The sequence below is a fragment of the Idiotropiscis lumnitzeri genome, chromosome 8 (genome assembly GCF_059441095.1).
Source record: "Idiotropiscis lumnitzeri isolate Australia: NSW breed Sydney's pygmy pipehorse chromosome 8, RoL_Ilum_1.0, whole genome shotgun sequence".
In the NCBI taxonomy this organism is placed as follows: Eukaryota; Metazoa; Chordata; class Actinopteri; order Syngnathiformes; family Syngnathidae; genus Idiotropiscis; species Idiotropiscis lumnitzeri.
The window spans coordinates 11,800,301-11,820,417 of NC_142398.1; the positions used below are offsets into that span (position 1 = coordinate 11,800,301).

At 39.0% G+C, this 20,117-nt stretch overlaps 1 protein-coding gene across 1 annotated transcript; it reads left to right on the plus strand.

Annotated features, from left to right (window-relative positions):
• Positions 1–520: 520 nt before the first annotated feature.
• On the plus strand, positions 521–15,314 carry gucy1b1 (guanylate cyclase 1 soluble subunit beta 1). Its single transcript, XM_088302467.1, has 13 exons — positions 521–664; positions 889–962; positions 3,820–3,920; positions 5,237–5,355; positions 5,659–5,856; positions 7,691–7,921; positions 8,055–8,171; positions 9,291–9,424; positions 10,254–10,451; positions 11,391–11,628; positions 12,624–12,764; positions 13,670–13,824; positions 14,161–15,314. The coding sequence occupies exons 1-13, from the start codon at positions 662–664 to the stop codon at positions 14,282–14,284; spliced, it is 1,833 nt and encodes a 610-aa protein (XP_088158593.1). The 5' UTR covers positions 521–661; the 3' UTR covers positions 14,285–15,314.
• The last annotated feature ends 4,803 nt before the right edge of the window (positions 15,315–20,117 follow it).

A 20,117-nucleotide genomic window follows, 5' to 3' on the forward strand; every position in this document is an offset into this window, starting at 1 on the left:
TACTGAGCATGTTAGTGGAAAAACGGGCCATTTGGAGCTGGTCCTCTTTAAATTGATTTTGGTCTCATTTTTTTCCATATAAAAATGTGCTTGGGATATTTTGTTTTTGTTTTAGTCAGACGAAAGCAAGAACTATAAAGTCATGAAAACCCCACTTGAACAGCTGAACTTCGTGTGAGGTTACTCAGAAGCAATTTAAATTGTGGCTGTCTAACTCTGCATTAACATCAGTTTGTTGATTTATTTATTGAACACATATTCAAAAGAAAATCTTGGAACAGAAAATCTTGTAGTAGAGAGCAAAAAAAAAGGAGAATACTCATAAAGCACATCATTAATCCCAGTTCACATGTTCTCTCTTATATAACCACTGTATCCTGTATATGTTGTGAAACAGCAGAGCTCAAACTCAAACTGTGCAGGCGTTTACCAGCATCATCATTCTAAACAAACTACGCTGCCTTCTCATTGGCCCGCTGCGCCGCTGACGTAACAGACGTCCTGACGCGCAATTGGACGAGCGTGATGCCAATCGCAAACTGATGGAGCGAGGTGGTATGCACGCAGACGACTATCAGCATCTGTAACCGAACGATGACGCTTCTGTCCGAAGCGACCCTTTTTGCTTAAAAAAAGAGCGAAAGGAAGAGTGGGCTGCACTATGGTAGGTATACTGTGTGTTTCATATTTTAAGCCCGGTGACGTTTTTGCTCAGCGCTTCTTGTCCGCTTGGTACGTTATTACTCGGCATATTAACAGGTGAATACAATCCGATATGTACCCTTTAAATATGTCATCGTTGCGGTACTAATTTGTCCATACAATCCTTTCGAGCTAAACTCAAAGCGCCAGGAAAGTGTGCTGTTATTGTTTGTCATGTATTTACAGTACGGCTTTGTGAATCACGCCTTGGAGCTGCTCGTTTTGAGGAATTACGGACCGGAAGTGTGGGAAGACATCAAGTGAGTGTATATTGTTTTGCTTTTTTATGATTGTTATGCTTATTATTCGCTCGTGATGACATATAAAAATGTTTGACTGGAAGCTGGCATTGAGCTCAGACGTGATACAGGCCCACTGGACGCTTGCTTTCAATGATTAACAAACAAGATCAAAACACACAGCAGGACAAATAGTGTTATTTAACATCACTTGTCTAAATAACTCATTAGCAGACTTCTAATAATAACAATGAAAAGTATGAAGTCACAAGCCTGTTCGTTTGGTGAAATAATTTTTGATCATGAAGAGAATTTGTTTGGCTGTCAATCAGTCCAGGGTGAACCCTGCCTAGTTTCCAAAAACGGCTGGGATAGGTTCCAGCACGCCTGTGAACCTTGTGAGAATAATGGATGGAGGTTGCAGTGGACCAATTATGATTTACTACTCTCAAGGGGTAGCAATTGGGATTAAAAAAAACCTCAGTAAATCACATATTCTCAAATCTGAATCGGGTGTATTTGCTATCTGACGATGTGAGTGCAACACAAACACACAAGTGCTTTATTGATAAATAGCCCAACAAAATAAATACATTGAAAAGCACCCACTATAAATCTAAACTACAGTGAAAGCATAGGCAATAAAACGCGGTCTAAATATGCAACATCAGATGTGTGCCAATCAATAAATAGATCATCCAGCCAGGATGACCCATTTTTCAATCGAAAACTCTCTTTATGTATCAGCAAAATGATATTTTCAATTGGATCCATTTGCCCCTTGTAAGGAAAAGCTGCTTAGATAATGGATGGATGTTTTGGAGGAATCAGTAAAAAACTAACTACTATTGAAACGAATGAGCAATATACCCACACCCCTTTACCACTTACTATGTTTTGGTGGGAGTCAGCTGAGAAACTGGGCAACATTTGTCCATTCAAAATCATTGTACATACATTGTCTATATTGTCCAAACACGGTGATCAATCGACACCAGAATTTATGTGGACATCTCTATCATGACCACTTGAACCTCTGAAAATATCACAAGATTAGCCTCTCCGTGGCTCAAAATATGAACATGTGATCAAAGAGGCTTTTCAAAGCTGAACTGTTCATAGGTCCTTATTTAAATTTTAGTCTGTAAGGGTTAGCTTGACTTAACTTTTTTTCCAATTTCACCTCCAAGGGGTAAGCCCGCCACTCGACTAGAGAGTTGGCCACCTAGCTGGAGCTCCGTTCCTCCGAATTCTTCAAAGTCTGCCCATCCACCCACCCATCCATCCATCCATCCATCCATTTTCTGCACTGCATATCCTCACTCGCGTCGCGTGGATTGATCAAAGTCCAATTTTAAAATTTCACCAAGCCAACCGCCAGGACTTGTCTGAACCTGAAATTGACACACGAGGCGCTCCTCGGCTGTATGGATCTCCAGTAGGAAGATCATTCCGCGCTGCAAACTCTGACTGTATCAGCGGCCGAACTGTAATTGCTGCCGCGGCAGCAGCAGCTGTGTTAGCCTGTTAGCTGGGGAGGACTAATGACTGCCTGCCTATGACGTTTAACAAAACTTTAGCACCTCTAAATGTCTAAAAACTAAAAACCATAAGCAAGTTGAAGTGGACATGAGTGGAGCTGTGCAAATGAATATTGGTGATGATTGTTCAGACACTAGGTGACAATAGCATGTGACGAAGTAATAAATAATGGGTGTCATTGAGATGTCCTAAATGTAGACATGAAAAATAAAAAAACAAAGCCGTAAATTTTAGTGCTAACGTCATTTACATAAAGACCTATTATATAAGTGCCAATGTTCAGCCTAATCAAGTGTCACTTTAAATAACCAAAATAACTGCTGGCAGCACCCAGTATGTAAGAAGGAAATTTATGGGGTATGAACCCATGACTGGTTAGCACGTCCGCCTCACAGTACAGAGGTGCAGGGTTCGATTCATGCTCCGGCCTTCCTGTGTGGCGTTTGTATGTTCTCCCCGTGCCTGAGTGGGTTTTCTCCAGGTACTCCGGTTTCCTCCCACATTCCAAAAACGATGTATAGTAGGTTGATTGAACACTCTAAATTGACCCTTGGTGTGATTGTGAGGTTTATCTGGAACGAGGAATAAAAAGAACAACAAAATAAAATTACTTAATTAACATATCAGATGCTTTTGCATTTGGACTATAGGCACTTTAGCTGTGTTATTTTGTGGAACTTGCAGGTGACTCTGAAAAACAATGCGCTTTATGTTTTGTTGGAAATGTTTGGGGAAAAAAAGCTGTGGGAAAACCCTGAGGATCACTGCAAAGAATGTACAAGTGGCATTTCAATACGTTGCTCTTCAGCGCCTCCTTTTCTATCACAGTTTTATGTCAACATGACATTTTTTTTAGCACGCTCTGCATTGCGCCCTGAACCCGCCACGACCCTAACAGGAAAAAAAGTGAAAAGCGAAAGTTAAGAGCAGCAGCTGTCTTGTGTAAATGTTTCCAAAGTTGTTATTCTCCTCAGTGCAGACATACCACATTTCACTGATATCTCATGTACAATTTATCACCTTACTTCTTCTCTTTTTCAATTTGGTTCAGCAATTGACAAATTAATCCACGTTTTTCCATTAAAAACCTTTTAAGGCATGTTTTTTCACCTGCTGCGGCTTCTAATGACTTGGTGAATACTGTCCATAAATCAGGTTTATTTTCTCAGCCTGAGCAGAAGTAATTACAACCTCATTACATTTTCTGTTAGATCATGAAGCCGTAGTGCCCCGTGATACTTATAAGTGACTGCAGATTTAAAACTGTTTCACTAGCAAGTGTGTAATATAAAGGATGACGTGTGGATGTCTGGTATGACATAAATTTCATCTCCAGGAGGGAAGCGCAACTCGACATCGAGGGCCAGTTCCTCGTTCGAATCATTTATGAAGACAGCAAAACGTACGACCTGGTCGCCGCTGCCAGCAAAGTTCTCAGTGAGTTTGTTCTCTTATTTGTTATGGCTCACCTAGCAATACTAATGTTACAATAACAGTTGAGATTCAATATGTAAATTAATGACATTTCTCATTTTGAGGATTACGAAACATTGATTTGTGATTTACAATCTAACAAAATTTCGCGAAGATACTTAATTTGGATTGACTGCCAGAAAAGGTCAAAATTACACATGTTCAGGATTACATTGCGTACCCGCTTGTTTAAATTTAGTTCTTTGCAATTTCACCTATTGGCATTTTTTTCTGTAGAATCGATCCTCGGCTATTTGCTGAAAACTCACAAATTTGCTGTTTCTGCGCTTTTTCTCTAACACCATAAATTGCCACAAGATGGCGCCAAAGTTTTGATCAATAGGAATGTGATAGTTCGAGTCGAGGAAGGATGTTGATGTGACAACTCTACTGATTTATTGCATTTTTTTAACGTTTTTTTATGAGGAACAAAGTTTAGCTTGGGATGGTAGCATACTTTTGATGCATTTATTTATTTTTTTTAATCAAACCGCCTGTAAGACATTTATTTTTTTAAAGGAATCTTGAAAGATAAGATAGAAATGTTATTACAACATTTGGGATCATAGTTTGTGGTATATTTATGGTTTCAACTTCTCGTATAGGCACTTATAAACCATATAATAATAATGCAGTAATAATGGATAATGCTCAGCTTCGCACTTATTAAATATACAACAAACTGTACGATGTGATGTACAAGCCGTACTTGAAACAAAACAAACATATACATGAAAGATAGAATAATAATATAATCATAAAAAACAGACAAAATATTCATGTCCAATAAAACCATAGCTCCCTTCATCATACCCTTAACCCTTAACCCAAACCTCACAAATGTGACAGATGACAGTCTCCTTTGACCAGTATGAGTGTTGACAGCGTTGACATTTCTGTCAAGTTTTATGAGTCGTAGAATTTTACGACTTTGAATTGGAGGCTGCCTGGTGGAATACATTGTGATCGTTTGTTATGAGGCATTTTTAATTAAGTTTGTAAAGGCAACATTTTCGCTCCAACTCTCGAGCTGGATGTCACTGCAGTGTCTGCCAATAGAGTCCTATGAGGACATTCATACTATGTTCATACTATCAAAGCAAATTAGTTGAATTGTTAATTTTATCTCAAGTGCATCACTCTGTGCATCAACAGTATTTCATGCATGATACGAAATGTTATAAAACCAACCTTACAGTGGGTTTTTCTTTACCACATAAACATAGCCAGCCTTGGACCATATCAGAAGGTCTCAATCTTTTTTTTTTTTTGCATTCCAGAGATCGATGCAGGAGACATCCTGCAGATGTTTGGAAAGATGTTCTTTGAATTTTGCCAAGAGTCGGGATATGACACCATCTTGCGGGTGCTGGGCTCGAATGTTCGCGAATTCCTTCAGGTAAAAGGCTGTTTCCGAATTGAGAGGTTAGAAAGCCTGTCATAGAGAGCCTGTTTTACAAGCAAAAGACAGTTGCTGTTGCAAGCGGCAAAAGAAAGATACTCTTAATTTGTTTTTGTTACTTTTTTGGAACAACATTACACGAATGTTATTTGCCTATCCCAACTGACTTTGAGCGAGAAGTGAGGTAGTGGGTAGAACATGGACTGGTCAGCAATTCCTCCAATCTATGAATACTAATCGCTGAATGGCTTCGCTGTTACTGAATATTGATTACTATTGATTGTTAATGATTTTTCTCAGAATTTGGACGCCCTCCACGACCACCTGGGCACCATCTACCCCGGTATGAGGGCACCCTCGTTCCGTTGCACGGACGCGGAGAAGGGCAACAATCTAATCCTGCACTACTACTCTGAGCGAGAAGGCCTGCAGGATATCGTGATTGGCATCATTAAAACGGTCGCACAGCAAATCCATGGCACAGAGATAGAGATGAAGGTCTGCTTTGCCCCTTTTTTTGCATGCATTTTTTTTTTTGCCCACTGTCTCCTGGATCCTGTCTAATTGACAAGTGCAGAGGAGGGAGTAGGTATGATATGAGAAATGATCAGAAAGACAGAAAGGCCAAGGTACTAGAGACACTTTTTGGAAGATATCTGTGACTAGGGGGATATTTTTAGATCTAAGAAATAGTCTCTCTCACACTGAGTATTTTCAAGAAGATTCCATTTATTTGAACTATTTTCATCCATAATTTTTACCCATATATATGCTAATAAGACTACAATCATGACATGATGGGAACATTCTTTGCCACCGTGCTCTCCAGTTGCTGCCCCCTAATCATTTTATGCAGACGGGATCATATATTTTTCAGCATTGTGTGCAGGTGTCTAATGAAAGCACAGGAGGGAAAAAAACGGCAGACGCTCCTAATGCAAGTCCCAATCTGGGGAAATATTAGCCACGGTTGCTGTGGAAACAGGGCGCAGAGACGGCAGTCTGACGTCAGTGTGCCTTATGACAGCACTGATTAATGTCATCGTCGCTGCTCTGACGTAATTCTTCTCTAAGAGACTTGAGATTAATACATTCTACAATAATATTGTAAGGGTAAATTTAAGTTATTTATCTAAGGACGGCAAGTACGTAAAAGCCACATTGATTGATAATTGACTAAAACTCACAGTACAGTTTGGACGAGTCATCACTTTAAATATATGGCCCGCGGGCCACAACCGACCCACCAGAACTGGCCTATGGGGATGATTTCTGCAAAGTATAAAACTTAAGGAAAACATGAAGTGCAGTTTTTCAATGAAAGTGACTTTTGTTGCTTATTTTTTTCACTGGAGGTGACACTGACAATCACTTAAATGACTACTTGCCACTTAAATAACATTAGGGAATTGGCTGCTATTCAGTTTCAGCAGCAAAGCTTACTTCATAGAAAATGCTGTATCACCTTTGCACTGTGAAGAATATAGTCCTGTGAAAAATGAATACCGACAGTAGAATATTGCCAAATCATTTCCAACACTTTAGATTAAAAATAACACCCACGCGTGTGGACCGACAATATAGATATTGCCCCAAAAAATGTGAAATTAATCAAATTCTGACAAGAGGTTTAAAAAGATGCAGCTCGCTGGTAAGTGGCACTATTTTTTTCTTTTAGAAGGGCAACACAAAAAAAATAAATTGACGCCTGTCACTGATGACAGGCCTGCGGGCAACTTAAGTGGTCCTCAGGGGGTACCTGGTGCCCGTTGGTACCATGTTGGTGACCTCTGGGCTAGGTGTTTTGTCGATAATCAAATAATCAATTCCTTAATATAATTTTAAAAATCACATATCTTTTATTTCATTATTTAAAATTAATTCAAATATAATGAATCAATCACCCTGCGACCCTTGTGAGGAGAAGCAGAACAGATAATGGATGGATGGATGAATCAATCAATTATGTAATAAATAAATGTAATTAGAAAAATGTTTTTATGAGGGAAATTAATATAAATAAACAAAAAATACTTCATGCATTTTTTTCCAATTTTAGAAGGACACGCCTAAATTAATGCAGCAAAATTGCATGACTCTTGAAAAAGTAAATGCCATATTAACGAACGGAGCGGGTCGTGATTGGCCAACCACGTGGTACTGAGTCCTGCGACCCACACAAAAGTGGGTCGATTCGTGTTGGATATTTTGGTACTCTTTTCAACGAAAACATAAACATTCATAGGGAACTGAATTGTACCACTTGGTTCAGGTGAGGCTAACTCAATTTTGTAACAATAGGAAGAAGTTTCATCCTCAACTTTAACTTCAGATGATCCAGCCCAAAAGCGAGGAGTGCGACCACATCAAGTTCCTGATTGAGGAAAAGGACTCGGAGGAAGAGGCCTTTTACGAGGACCTGGATGGCTTCGAAGAGAACGGCACGCAGGAGACGCGCATCAGCCCGTACACCTTTTGCAAGGCCTTTCCTTTTCACCTGATGTTCGACAAAGACCTGATGCTCACGCAGTGCGGCAACGCTATTTACCGAGTGCTGCCTCAGGTCTGCTTGCCATTAAAAGACAATGATCATTAGTTGTTATTCAAATGACATCTTGGACACCTGGAATCTGTAAAAGAATGTACAATCTGGCGTGTCTGAATTATGTATTTTTTAATTTTCCTCTGCCTTTTAGCTCCAACCTGGCGCCTGCATCCTCCCGTCCGTTTTCTCCCTGGTCCGCCCACACATTGACTTCAGCTACCATGGCATTCTGTCCCACATCAACACAGTCTTTGTCCTGCGAAGCAAGGTGAGAATTGTCATTGTTGCGACACAGTTTTCTAACAGATGCATGGTTACCATATTTATGGAATGACTCGAATTGTTCAATTACACAAAAAAAAAAAGGTCAAAGCAAAATCGCTGACGCAAAACTTTGCCTGGAGGGATGACTTTTCACAAAAGTTAAAAAATCAAATATGAGCCAATTACTCAACAGGTTAATAGGTGGAATATGCGATTCTAAATATTTTTTCTCATTCAGCTCTCGTCGTTAGCATGGATGGTTGTGGTTACATACATTCCCTGGCAAAAGTGATTTTTAATTTTTAATTTTTATTTGTTTATTTATTTATTTTTGGTTCAGTGGGACTCTTTGGGAGTCGAACACAAAACCTCAAAACTGTAAGGTGGGCAAGGATACTCATGGAAAATATAATTTTTACATTTTACAGTATTTCTGATCGTATCCGACATTTTTGACATGATAAAGTAAATCTTTTGCACCATTCTGAAGGATCCAGAGGAGTTGTAGAATTATCTAATATCTAAAGTGTGTGAATAGTTCAGAACACTTGGTTAAAAATGGATGAAATTTGTAATTTGCATTTAATTAAGTAATGTCTTAATAGAATGTCATAAACTTTCTTGTGTTATTTCCACCTAAAAGATACACACTCAACAACTTAACTTTCACTTGAACTCAAAATGAATAAAGCTGGCATTAACTCTATGGTTCAGTATTTCATTATTTACGTTTTATTTTTTTATTTACTTGGTGTTTAATTCTCTATGGCAACCTATTAAGAGATTCAATTCTCCAGAATTAAATGCACCTTCTGCAACAAAAGGCTCGTTGATGGAAATATTAAAACCAATTTTGGATGTTTGAAAACATTCAGTAAATTTAAAATGAAATCTAACGTTGCATCCATATTAAGAACAAAAAAAAATCAAATAAAGGCATATTTTCAGTTCAATCATAATGCTCTGAATGTTCCCTGTGGCTGGCAGTGCATTGAAGACCTTTTAGTAAAACGCTTTTTGAATTTAAAAATAAAAAGAAAGATGCATTTGCGCCCTGTTTTTAGGCTTGTTTTGTGGAGGAACACTCAATGAAATATTCATAAAGGTTGTCTAACCCTGGCAGGAGGGTCTGCTAAATGTGGAGACGGTGGAGAACGAGGACGAGCTGACGGGAGTGGAGATCAGCTGTTTACGTTTAAAAGGACAGATGATTTATTTGCCTGAAGCCGAGAACATCCTCTTTCTTTGCTCGCCCAGGTAAGTTTGCACTGTACCTCGGTGTTCACAGACCAATCTTGTCATTGATTTTTTTCAAACAGACCAAACGTGTGCAAGCACAAAACCACGTACGAGCAATGAAACCCGAGATTCTCTTGTCACCTTCATTAGCCTTGCTGCCTTTTGTCTCAGTAATTTTATTGGAAATATTGGAAAGAGGAGAGCAAGTTTCAAGAGAGCTCGTCCCCATAGATCAAAGACACTATTACAGCAGAGAACAAAACATCCGCCATCACCCTCAAGGCTGCGACACAGCATGAAATAAAGATAATATGAAACTTAAACAGAGGGCAGAGAAGGTTCACACCATACTATTTCGCTCAACCCTTAAAAAAAGGGCGGCATCTTTCAACCTCTTGATTGAACAAACAGTAACCGGGTCTTTTTTTGGCCCCGATAAATTACGCCATAACTATACTCAAAAGTCACACAACCACCACCTATTTCAGTTGAAGGCAATTGATTTTTGTGATTTATTCATTTATTTTCCTGATCCAAAAATGCACAGGTATGACATCAAAGCCAAGTGTCAAGAGTACAAAGGTTGTACATTGTAGAATACAATATATAATATAAAAAATATTTTGTGAGAGCTCATGGACATCAATTAGCAGCTAATAATATATTAATAATTAAATTAATATATATAAACTATGAGCAGCAGTTAATTGTGGATGACAGTGGTCGCACCCCTGATTGCTTATATACAAACATTCGCTTATTGAGCCTTATTAGAGAATGTTGTTTTCACAGACTGTTCACAACTGAACAACTATAGCACCACCATTTTATCTCTTTGTTTTAAAAGTGTGATGAACCTGGACGACCTGACGCGAAGGGGCTTGTACCTGAGCGACATCCCGCTGCATGATGCCACGCGGGATCTCGTGCTGCTGGGCGAGCAGTTTCGTGAAGAGTACAAGCTGACCCAGGAGCTGGAGATCCTCACCGACCGCTTGCAGCACACACTCCGGGCCCTGGAGGATGAGAAGAAGAAAACGGACAGGTTGGGCTATTTTCTCGCTCGCCAGGGCAGACCCCGCCTTTCAAAGCCATACACACTCAGTCACAGATACGACAGTGGAAATAATAGCTGCAACTCACATGCATGTTACTTAAAAAGGCAACATATTTTTTGTCAATTTATTGATAATTGGTAATTGGTAGAATACTCAACTCCACATTTATGAAATAGCTGGAGCCAAAGAAACATGAGAAATACCTTTAGCATGACCCAGGAAGTAAAAGCTATTGATTGCCCTTAATAATGATTCACCAGATCTCACAAATAGTTGACTGCAGCAACCAACAGAAAAAAAATAGTAACAAAAATAGTTTTTTTTGTGGAGATAGTCCCTGTTTTTAGGCTGCTGTGCTGTTAATAAAACAAATTTGTGTCTGCGCCGCCCTTTTAACTGTTACTTTGACCAATTGCCAGGAGGTGAGCAGCACTTTTTAAGAGAAAAAAAGACTAGTAGGTGATAGACTTATGTGTTATTAATATCAGTGTTGTCCATTTGGATGGTGCCCCAACACTCATAACAGTGCAAGGCTTCCCTGTTAGCATTTAACAAAACCTTGACTTAAATCATTGCCTGTATTGCTGAAGATTTTATTTATGATGGCAACAGTTATACACCAGAGGAGATTAATTCAATTAGAATCGATCGATTAATACAAACCATGACATTAGACAAATTAGACTTTGAAAGCTCCTCTGTATAGATTACTTGCATGCCAGAAAGCTTTGACCAAGCCTCCATGATCTCAGCCGTTGCCATAGAAACACCACCCTTTCATCCAAATGCAGCCAGCATGTAGAAATGACCAAAAGATTGTGGGTGAGCAAATAAAAGCGCCCATCCAAAAGGACGCCATCCAATCTGTCCACATGACAACATATTCACTTGCGCACTCTCCGTCTTCATTTTTTTTGGTTTTTCAGATTGCTGTACTCCGTCCTGCCACCGTCTGTTGCCAACGAATTGAGACACAAGCGACCCGTCCCGGCCAAGCGCTACGACAACGTCACCATTCTTTTCAGCGGCATCGTGGGCTTCAACGCCTTCTGCAGCAAGCACGCCTCCGCCGAAGGCGCCATCAAGATCGTCAACCTGCTCAACGACGTTTACACCCGATTCGACATCTTGACTGACTCGCGAAAGAACCCTTATGTGTACAAGGTTAGGAATTTACTTGGTAAAATATGACTTGTGAGTTTCTTTCTGAAAAATCCTGGAAATAACACACGTAACCAAATTTGTTTTTGCAAAAAATATACCTTATCAGACAATTCTTTTTTTTTAAAAAAAATACACTTTTAATTTCATCAGATTATTGCATGTCGAAAACTTTATTCTTGAAATATTACATCTCCTTTCTTAAATGATAAATATTCTCATAAAATGTAGATTTTTTAAACTTGTCATAATCAGAATTTATTCTCATATATTTTTTTTAAATACACTGCATCCTAATTCAACTATGACCTGCGTTTCAAAAATACATTTTCAGCCATCTTAAAAAATACGACTTTAGTCTAATTTTATTACATCAAATTTCTAAAGGAGTTTCAAATTTATTTTCATAAGATTACGATATTGTTATCATAGTTATGTAATATTTTTTCTTTTGATTGTGGTCCTAAAATGCTCCTTCTTATGTTAGAATGCAGCAGTGACCCTCCGGTGCAAGAACGTGACGTAACGACCTTGATTGCGTGCTGGCGAACGACTATTTATAGTAGTTGACTTGAGTTTTTCGCCAGTGGAACAGTAGTACGGATTTCTAAACAAGACAGAGCAGCTTTTGAGAGTCAGCGCTACGCTTTATGGGCCTCTCGTGGCAGATTTACACTGCAGGCTTTCAGACAAGAATGCACTTGAAGGAGTCAAACAGACCCCAGCCACTTCCAGCTAAGCCTCCATTGGCTTCAGGCACTGGGTCACCAAAAGAAGTAATATTTACTCTACGAGCTGAATGGCTTGGTGGTCTCACACTGCTTGAGCTCGCCCCTACCTTATTGTTTCAAAACTGATGGACTGTAAGTCTTTATCAGCAAGTATATTTTTGGCTGTTCTATGTATTTAAAGTCATTCGACTTTAGTGTGCTCCCACAATGCAATTTTCAAATTAAAAGAATGGTCTCACTGGAAGCTATGGAATCTTGACTACGCAGGTGGAGACGGTGGGTGACAAGTACATGACGGTGAGCGGCCTCCCTGAGCCGTGCACGCACCACGCCAAGTCCATATGTCACCTCGCGCTCGACATGTTGGAAATCGCCGGACAAGTCAAAGTGGACAATGAGCCCGTACAGGTGAGATTTGGGTACTTATACAGGTGTATCACATTCAGTTTGAAGTTTGTCGAATTTTTTTGCAGTGGTTCCATTAAAAGACAGAAACTTATACAGATCCTTCAAAGTGGAAGTCAAGTAAAAAAAGAAATTGACAATAATATGTTCTATGCGCCCACCGTAATCTAAACATGGTATTCTGTTTAATACTGGGTTGGTGGAATAAGAATTAAGCAGATAAAAACAAACAATCCAACGAGGCTGACATTGTATGCAACAGTACTGTATGTGAAAAGGCTAAGACGTTGTACAGTGATTTGCTCGCAAGCAGAAAGTGTGTTTTCATTAGTTTGTATATTTTGCTGTATTTATTTTTAAGCACACACCAATGAAAATAAGGTAATTATAACTTTGTTCTGAGGCTGGAACAGATGCACCTGTACAGCCATGGATTAGCAGCAAGCATGAGGCTTTTTTTTTTTTTTTTTAATTTTTATTGGTAATATAAAGGTAAAACGGTAGTTTGAGTTATAAGTGACGCCACGATAAAATTATTCATTTAACATATTTATTAATTTAAACATTTGTATACATTTGTGTTAGTTTTAAACAAAAGCATATTTTCTGTTTTCAAATGTACTGTTGAGGATTGTTATTGTATCATTGACTGGAGAACATGCCCGCTTTAAGAAAAGCGTGTTTATTTTGGCTATACACTGAAGAGGAGTGGAGTTTCAGAGCAAAAACACACTCAAATCATCTCACTCTCCCAGAGTTAAAAATAGATTCTCATTCATCTCACACACAAGAGCGCCTTCACGCTCTGAAGACCACCACAGTGCCAACCGCTTGACAGGCAAATAGTCTGTAGATTGCTTACAAGTGCCGCTTTTGAAGCTATTATGGAAACATTGTTGTTTTTGCAGATTACCATCGGGATTCACACGGGAGAGGTAGTGACCGGGGTGATTGGCCAGAGAATGCCCCGGTACTGCCTCTTTGGCAACACCGTCAACCTCACAAGCCGCACGGAAACCACCGGTGAAAAGGGCAAAATCAATGTTTCAGAATATACTTACAGGTGAGAAAAATGTTTGTTATGAAATTCCCTTTGTTGAATTTGGGATGATGAGTGGAAAAAAATACTAAATTATACACTAATAGTGCTCTGTGAAACTGGATAAAAAATACATTTCTTTGTTCATTCTTGATGGCAAACAAGACATATCTTGTATTTAAAAATTTGTCCGAATGTATGAAACCTCTCTTGTGTAGCTAGCATTAGCATGATTAAAAAACATTTGAATTTAATTAAAAGATATCAAACCAACGTTAAGAATCACTTGTGACCTAGAGTTATCATAATTCTGTATATTTTACGTAGGCAAATAATAATAATAATTTGCTGTTGTTCCAGGTGCTTGCAGTCCGCCGAGAATGCGGACCCTCAGTTCCATTTGGCTTATCGAGGCCCCGTCACCATGAAAGGGAAGAAGGATCCCATGAAGGTGTGGTTCCTGTCCAGACAGGAAGTCCACTGACAGACCCTCTCCGAGCTTCAAATTTAATTCATCAGATGGATTGGGTGGGATGAAATAACACGCTGTTGACATGACAAAGGTTGTTTATATAAAATTGTGCCAACGTGCTTTGTTGCACTAAAATATAGAGTCCAGTATTTACTGCATCTATTATAGTACACACATATTGATTAGTTTGAGTGATAGTAGCTGTATTTACCAAGCACTTTTCACGGGCCAAAAACACTCACAGTGGAATTCTAATGTAATTCAAGTTAGTTTGATTTAACTTCTCCATAAGCTTTATTAACACATTGGTGGATAATACATTTTTTCCATAGGTTAGTGTGAACGTTTTCAAGTCTTAATTACTTTATATCTTATTCTAAGTAAACATTTTATAGTTCACTAATATGTTTTTTTTCTTTTATGTATAAAATATGAAGTGCACGGACCCTTTCAGTGTCTATTAGCACTCTTGTTTAATTTCCACTATGTACTCAAGTTGGCTTGAATGCTCGCTTGACAATATCTTGACAACACATGTTTGCTTTCCAATTGGTTAAAAATAATAATCAAGTCTCTAATGTAGGCTTTTGTACTCTGTGGTTGGCATATCTGACCCACCGTTCTGAAACTGGTTCAAAATTGTCTTTGGTACTGCTGCTTCCTCACGCGTTACAAAAACACGCCTGTTAGTTCATTGAAGAGTCTAAATTGGAAATTAGTTGTGAATATTATCACATAGGTTGTTTGTATACATGTGCCTGCGATTGGCTAATGACCAGTCCCGATGGGCTCCATCTCACCTGCGACAGAACAAGAGGACAAGATGTATAGAAATTATGGATATGGATAATGTTAGTGTACCTAATGAAATGGCACACACGTTTGCTATTTACCACTGCAGTGTGAATGCACACGTATCTTTTAGAGACATATTTATTGTCTTTGTGTGTGTGTGGGTGTGTGTGTGTGTGTGTGTGTGTGTGTGTGTGTTTTCATGTATGTAACTTTTGGAAAATGCCCCAAATAAAACATTTTTAACTGATCTCGTTCGTGTGCAAAACATAATCGATAAAGATACCGTAACTTAAGCAAACGCAGCAAAACGTCATAAGAACAGTATTTGTGTGATACGACACATTCTTAACGAGCCTGCGTAAAATAGTTCCTTCCACATCGTTACTAACCTCGAAACGTTTTATGACGAGCCGGGTTGAATCTTTTGTTCAGGTTGAGCTGGAAAAGTAAATGTGCTAATGTTATGTGTCACGGGCGCCCCCTCGTGTCTGTGAAAAGAATACAACTATGTGGGGAAATGGCTGAATAAATATGGAATTGGTGGGCCAAGCAAGACGTCTTGATTTGGACCTATCTGAGGTCAAAGGTAAGTTTGATTGTAAGGAAGGTGTCAGCAATATTCGCATTTTAGCTGCTCAGCTCTTCATAGTGACTAAGACGTACCAAGTGTTTGTTATCGCAGTCCTGATAACATCTTCTGATTGGAGGACAATGCGTAATATAGACACACACTTCAATGCGGTGATAAAATACACGATTGACTGAAGAAGATGGCAATTAAAGTGACTGAGGTGACGAATGCAAACATGAAAAAATGATACGTACATGAAACAAAAAAGGCTCAGAGCCAAGTGTGCTGTTTTAAAAATATATATTTTCAGAAATTATGTAGTAACAGCAATAGTAGTATAACTATATATAAACCCCAATTCCAATGAAGTTGAACAGAAGGCATTGATCTAAATCGCCTTCAACCTACATTCATTTGAATACACTACAAAGACAAGATATGTTATGTTCACCCCCCCATACAAATTAAAAAGTTAAAAGCAAACACAGTTAAGCAACATTGAGCTGCAATATGCTGCATGCAAAAGGAATACGATGAAACACAAGTGAGTTCAACTCCAACTGTAAATACTTTTATATCACGTTTAAGAACTTGACTGAGGAAATTTGATGCTTTTTATTTCTTCTTTTTTGTAAATGCTTTTAAATATTTGTTTGTTTGTTTGTTTTGGATTACGTGAAGCACATTGTTTGTGCTGGAAAAAATAAAGCTGCCCTGCCTGGCCATATCATCAGAGTTGTTGGCTTTTGAAATTTCCGCTGAAAAGAATCTGGATATTCCTTTTCCAATTTGGACCTAAGGACACAACATCCATGATTACAAAAAAAGAATTACAATGTGGACTTGTCAGACCACAGCACAATTTTGCACTTTGCATCAGTCCTTGCCTGAAGAAGTTGGGGGCGTCTGGGTAATGTTGATGATATGGTTTTTGTTTTTCATAGTAAGAGTTTTAAGTTGCATTAGTTGATGTAGCAATGAACTGTATTAACTGATCATGGTTTTCTTTGTTATTCCTGACATCATGTGGCAATATCCTTTACTCACTGATGCCAGTTTTTAACGAAGTGCCTCTTGAGGGCTAAAAGGTCACGGGCATCGATTGTTGGTTTTCCGCTTTACTCCTTTGGTGCAGAGATTTCTCCATATTCAACTTCAATCTTTTGAGGCTAACCCAGGAATTATACCAAAGAAAAAATAATAGCATCTTGGGCTTCAATTACATGTCCAATTAAATAAAATATGAACAAGACTTTGTGTGCAGTAAACGCACATTGAACAAAGTTTACAATGAGGCTTCTCTTGAGATTTTATGGCTGTGTTATTGTGTTAAAGATTATCTCATTGGATTTGCCCCTTTGGTGACCGTAGTAAGGTCTGAAGAGATAACGTGGAGAAACACTGAGGTGACAGTACAGGTCAATGCGAATATTCAAAGTAGTAAAAATTACCCATACTGATGAGTTACAGCAAGCAAGAAATGGGTTACCACGTTTAATCTCTGTCTTAAAAATCATACAAATTTTATTACAAACATTTTTTTAAGCAGAAGAGAAGGAAGAAACTTTGCCCTGTCAAGGGTCATCACTGCACTCTTATGTTAGGCGCAGTTATTAACATCAGATGCTCATTTTTCTTGGGAAATGTTAGTGGTGTTACCCACTCAGAAATTCAGATGATACTTTCTAAGTAACATTAAATTTCCAGCCCCAGCCTTCCTGTGTGGAGTTTGCATGTTTTCTCCGGGTACTCCGGTTTCCTCTCACGTTCCAAAGACACACGTGGCAGGTTAATGGGACTCTAAATTGGCCCTAGATCTGAGTCTAAGTGCAATTCGTCTTTGTGTGCCCTGCGATTGGCAGGCAAGCAGTTCAGGGTGTACCCCCCCTACTCCCCAAAGACAGCTGGGATTGCCTCCAGCACCCCCACAACCCCCATGAGGACAAAACGTCAAAGAAGAATGGCTGGATGTGCAGGTGTACCTAATAAAGTGTCCAGTAGTGCATGTTCTTCTGGGAGAAAGGTAAAATTATCAAAGCGTAATATAGACTTATAGCTCACGCAGAGTTTATCTTGGACACCTGCAGGGTGAAGTTCTTTTTGACACAATGATTGCACGTGTGTGCGTGTGTGTTTCTTATACGCATCAAAGGTCTTCATCTGTATGAGCAGATGAAGGTCAAAGCTATCAGTGGAGTGTCGTTATCACTGACTACAATTACAGGTCATTATTTTGTCATATCTCTAAACTGTGATAAGCAGCATTGTCCCACCACTGATCCCGTTCCACGTAAATCGCAGAAAAAGTGGTTCACATTGGGACACTCTAACCTCAATTGAGCCAACTCCAGTTTCGTCCTTTGCAAGTTGAGTGCAGAAATGAATTAAAAGAAAATCAATATATACACTGTGCCAACTTGCATTTTCAAGTTGGCCGCACCCATGACACAGACCTCCTCCACAAAAACATCACAGTAAGTGAGGTTCACAGATTTTTAGACTGAAATTAATTATTGTACAGTGGTGCTTTGAGATACAAGCGATACAGGTTTTTCCTACGAGCCGTTGCTTGACTGATTTTTATTTATTTTTTTGCTTTGACTTTGACTTTAAAAAAAGGGGCGACAAGAGGTTTAATGCCACTGCCAGTTGCTCATTACTCTCAAACTAAAGATGAAATAAAATGAATTATACTGTGTATTTCGTATAAAACAGCCAAACATTTGTCTAAAGAAAGGCCTTGATAGCTTCATGCAAACACAAATTAGAATCTATGTGGCAATGCTTTAACACTTCAGGCAACATACTGAAACCAAATGATTCAGCAACATGTAGACAGGCAATACAACAGTATACAGACAGTCAGACTGAATACTATTTACCCTTTGCATTGAACGACTAACGTCACTGCCGTATTGATGAGCTCAGAAAGTTGTTGATAATCCTCATTCTAGGCAGGAAACACCCACAGCTGCAGTAATGACTGAGTGCTGCAGATATTCAGGTAGCCCATTTTGGTTCTTGGTGGCTCAGTGGAGTCAATTGTGAGTCGTAAAACTATGTAGATTTCAGACAGAATGAATGAATAAATGAATAAAATAAAAAACAATTTGTAAATTGAAATCTCGTCACGTCATATAACTGTGATACATTCTTTAAATACGTCAAAGCCACAGAGGAAGTTCACAAAAACACAGCCGTTTTAGTTACAAAAAAGCCCAGCGTTCTTAGGTGATACTTTCTTAGCCCGTACTCGCTGAGTTCACGAGACCATACCCCGAGATTAAAATGGCCACCATATCCCACAATGCAAGGTGGGTTTAACGTTGCATTGTGGGATATGGTGGCCATTTTAGGCTTCGGGTATGCATGTAAACCAGGCTGTATGGTCATGTTTATATGAAAGAAAGGGGAGACATATTTATCATACAAATATTTGACCATGAGGCCTTGCTAACACTCGCTAACGCTATCACCAGTGAGGTCTCGTAACATGGTTGAAAGTGGAACCTTGGAGGGACTTCCATTTCAGCACGGTTAACATTTCCTGGCTGGGACCTCGGCTGTTGATAGTTAGGAGGCTCCGCCTTCCCTGGATGAGACTTCCCCAGCCACTTCACTTGCTGGCTGGGACCTGACTTGAGCCAGCTAGCTAGCCATTGCTAGCTTTCTAAAGCAACCGCTACGCCGCAGAGACTCAAGGGTATTATTTTGATTTTTTAATTTTTTTTTTACTTTTTTGTGTACACTTATTAAACCTCTTTGGATGTTAAGAAAATCGCTATAAAAATATTATTACCTATACAGATGTTAGATTTTGTGTTTTTTTTTTTATATAATACTTTATGAACTCATACAGTAATGACAATTAAATACAATGAAATTCGAAAATTTTCATTTCAATTCAATGGACCTTGTGCTGCTCCTTATTGTGTGCATGCGTTGGCCACTTCGGCAGTATAATACAATGCATAGATGTCTCAGCTCCACAGTAAGCTGCAGTAATAATACTCATTATTCACAGAGGATAAAGAATATATACCCGTGAGTACTGTTATCTGTCTATATAGGTTGCACCACTGTGTGGGTTCAAATACCTAATGGCAGTGGTCCCCAAACATTGGTCCACGGACCAGTCCATTTGGTACCGGGCTGCATGGATAGAGATTTTTTGTTTTGTTCACGTAGGGCAGCACATACGCCCACCCTCGTTTAATAATGATTTACAAAGAGCTTATAAAGCAGTTATATACGAACCATTATTGTGAAGTAGTAGGCTCGGCATTGTGACACAATAGCCCGCTTTATGTAAACACCCGTTGCATGTTTGAACTGCTTCACTTACTTTTCTTCTGCTAGGAAAAGGTGTCCAATGAAAAGTGGCCGCGGGGTGGTATACTTACCTGAGAAAGTGTGAGCTTTACACAGCCACATCAGCACTCAGATAGATGAGCAGATAAGAGTTGTTTGAAAAGGAGG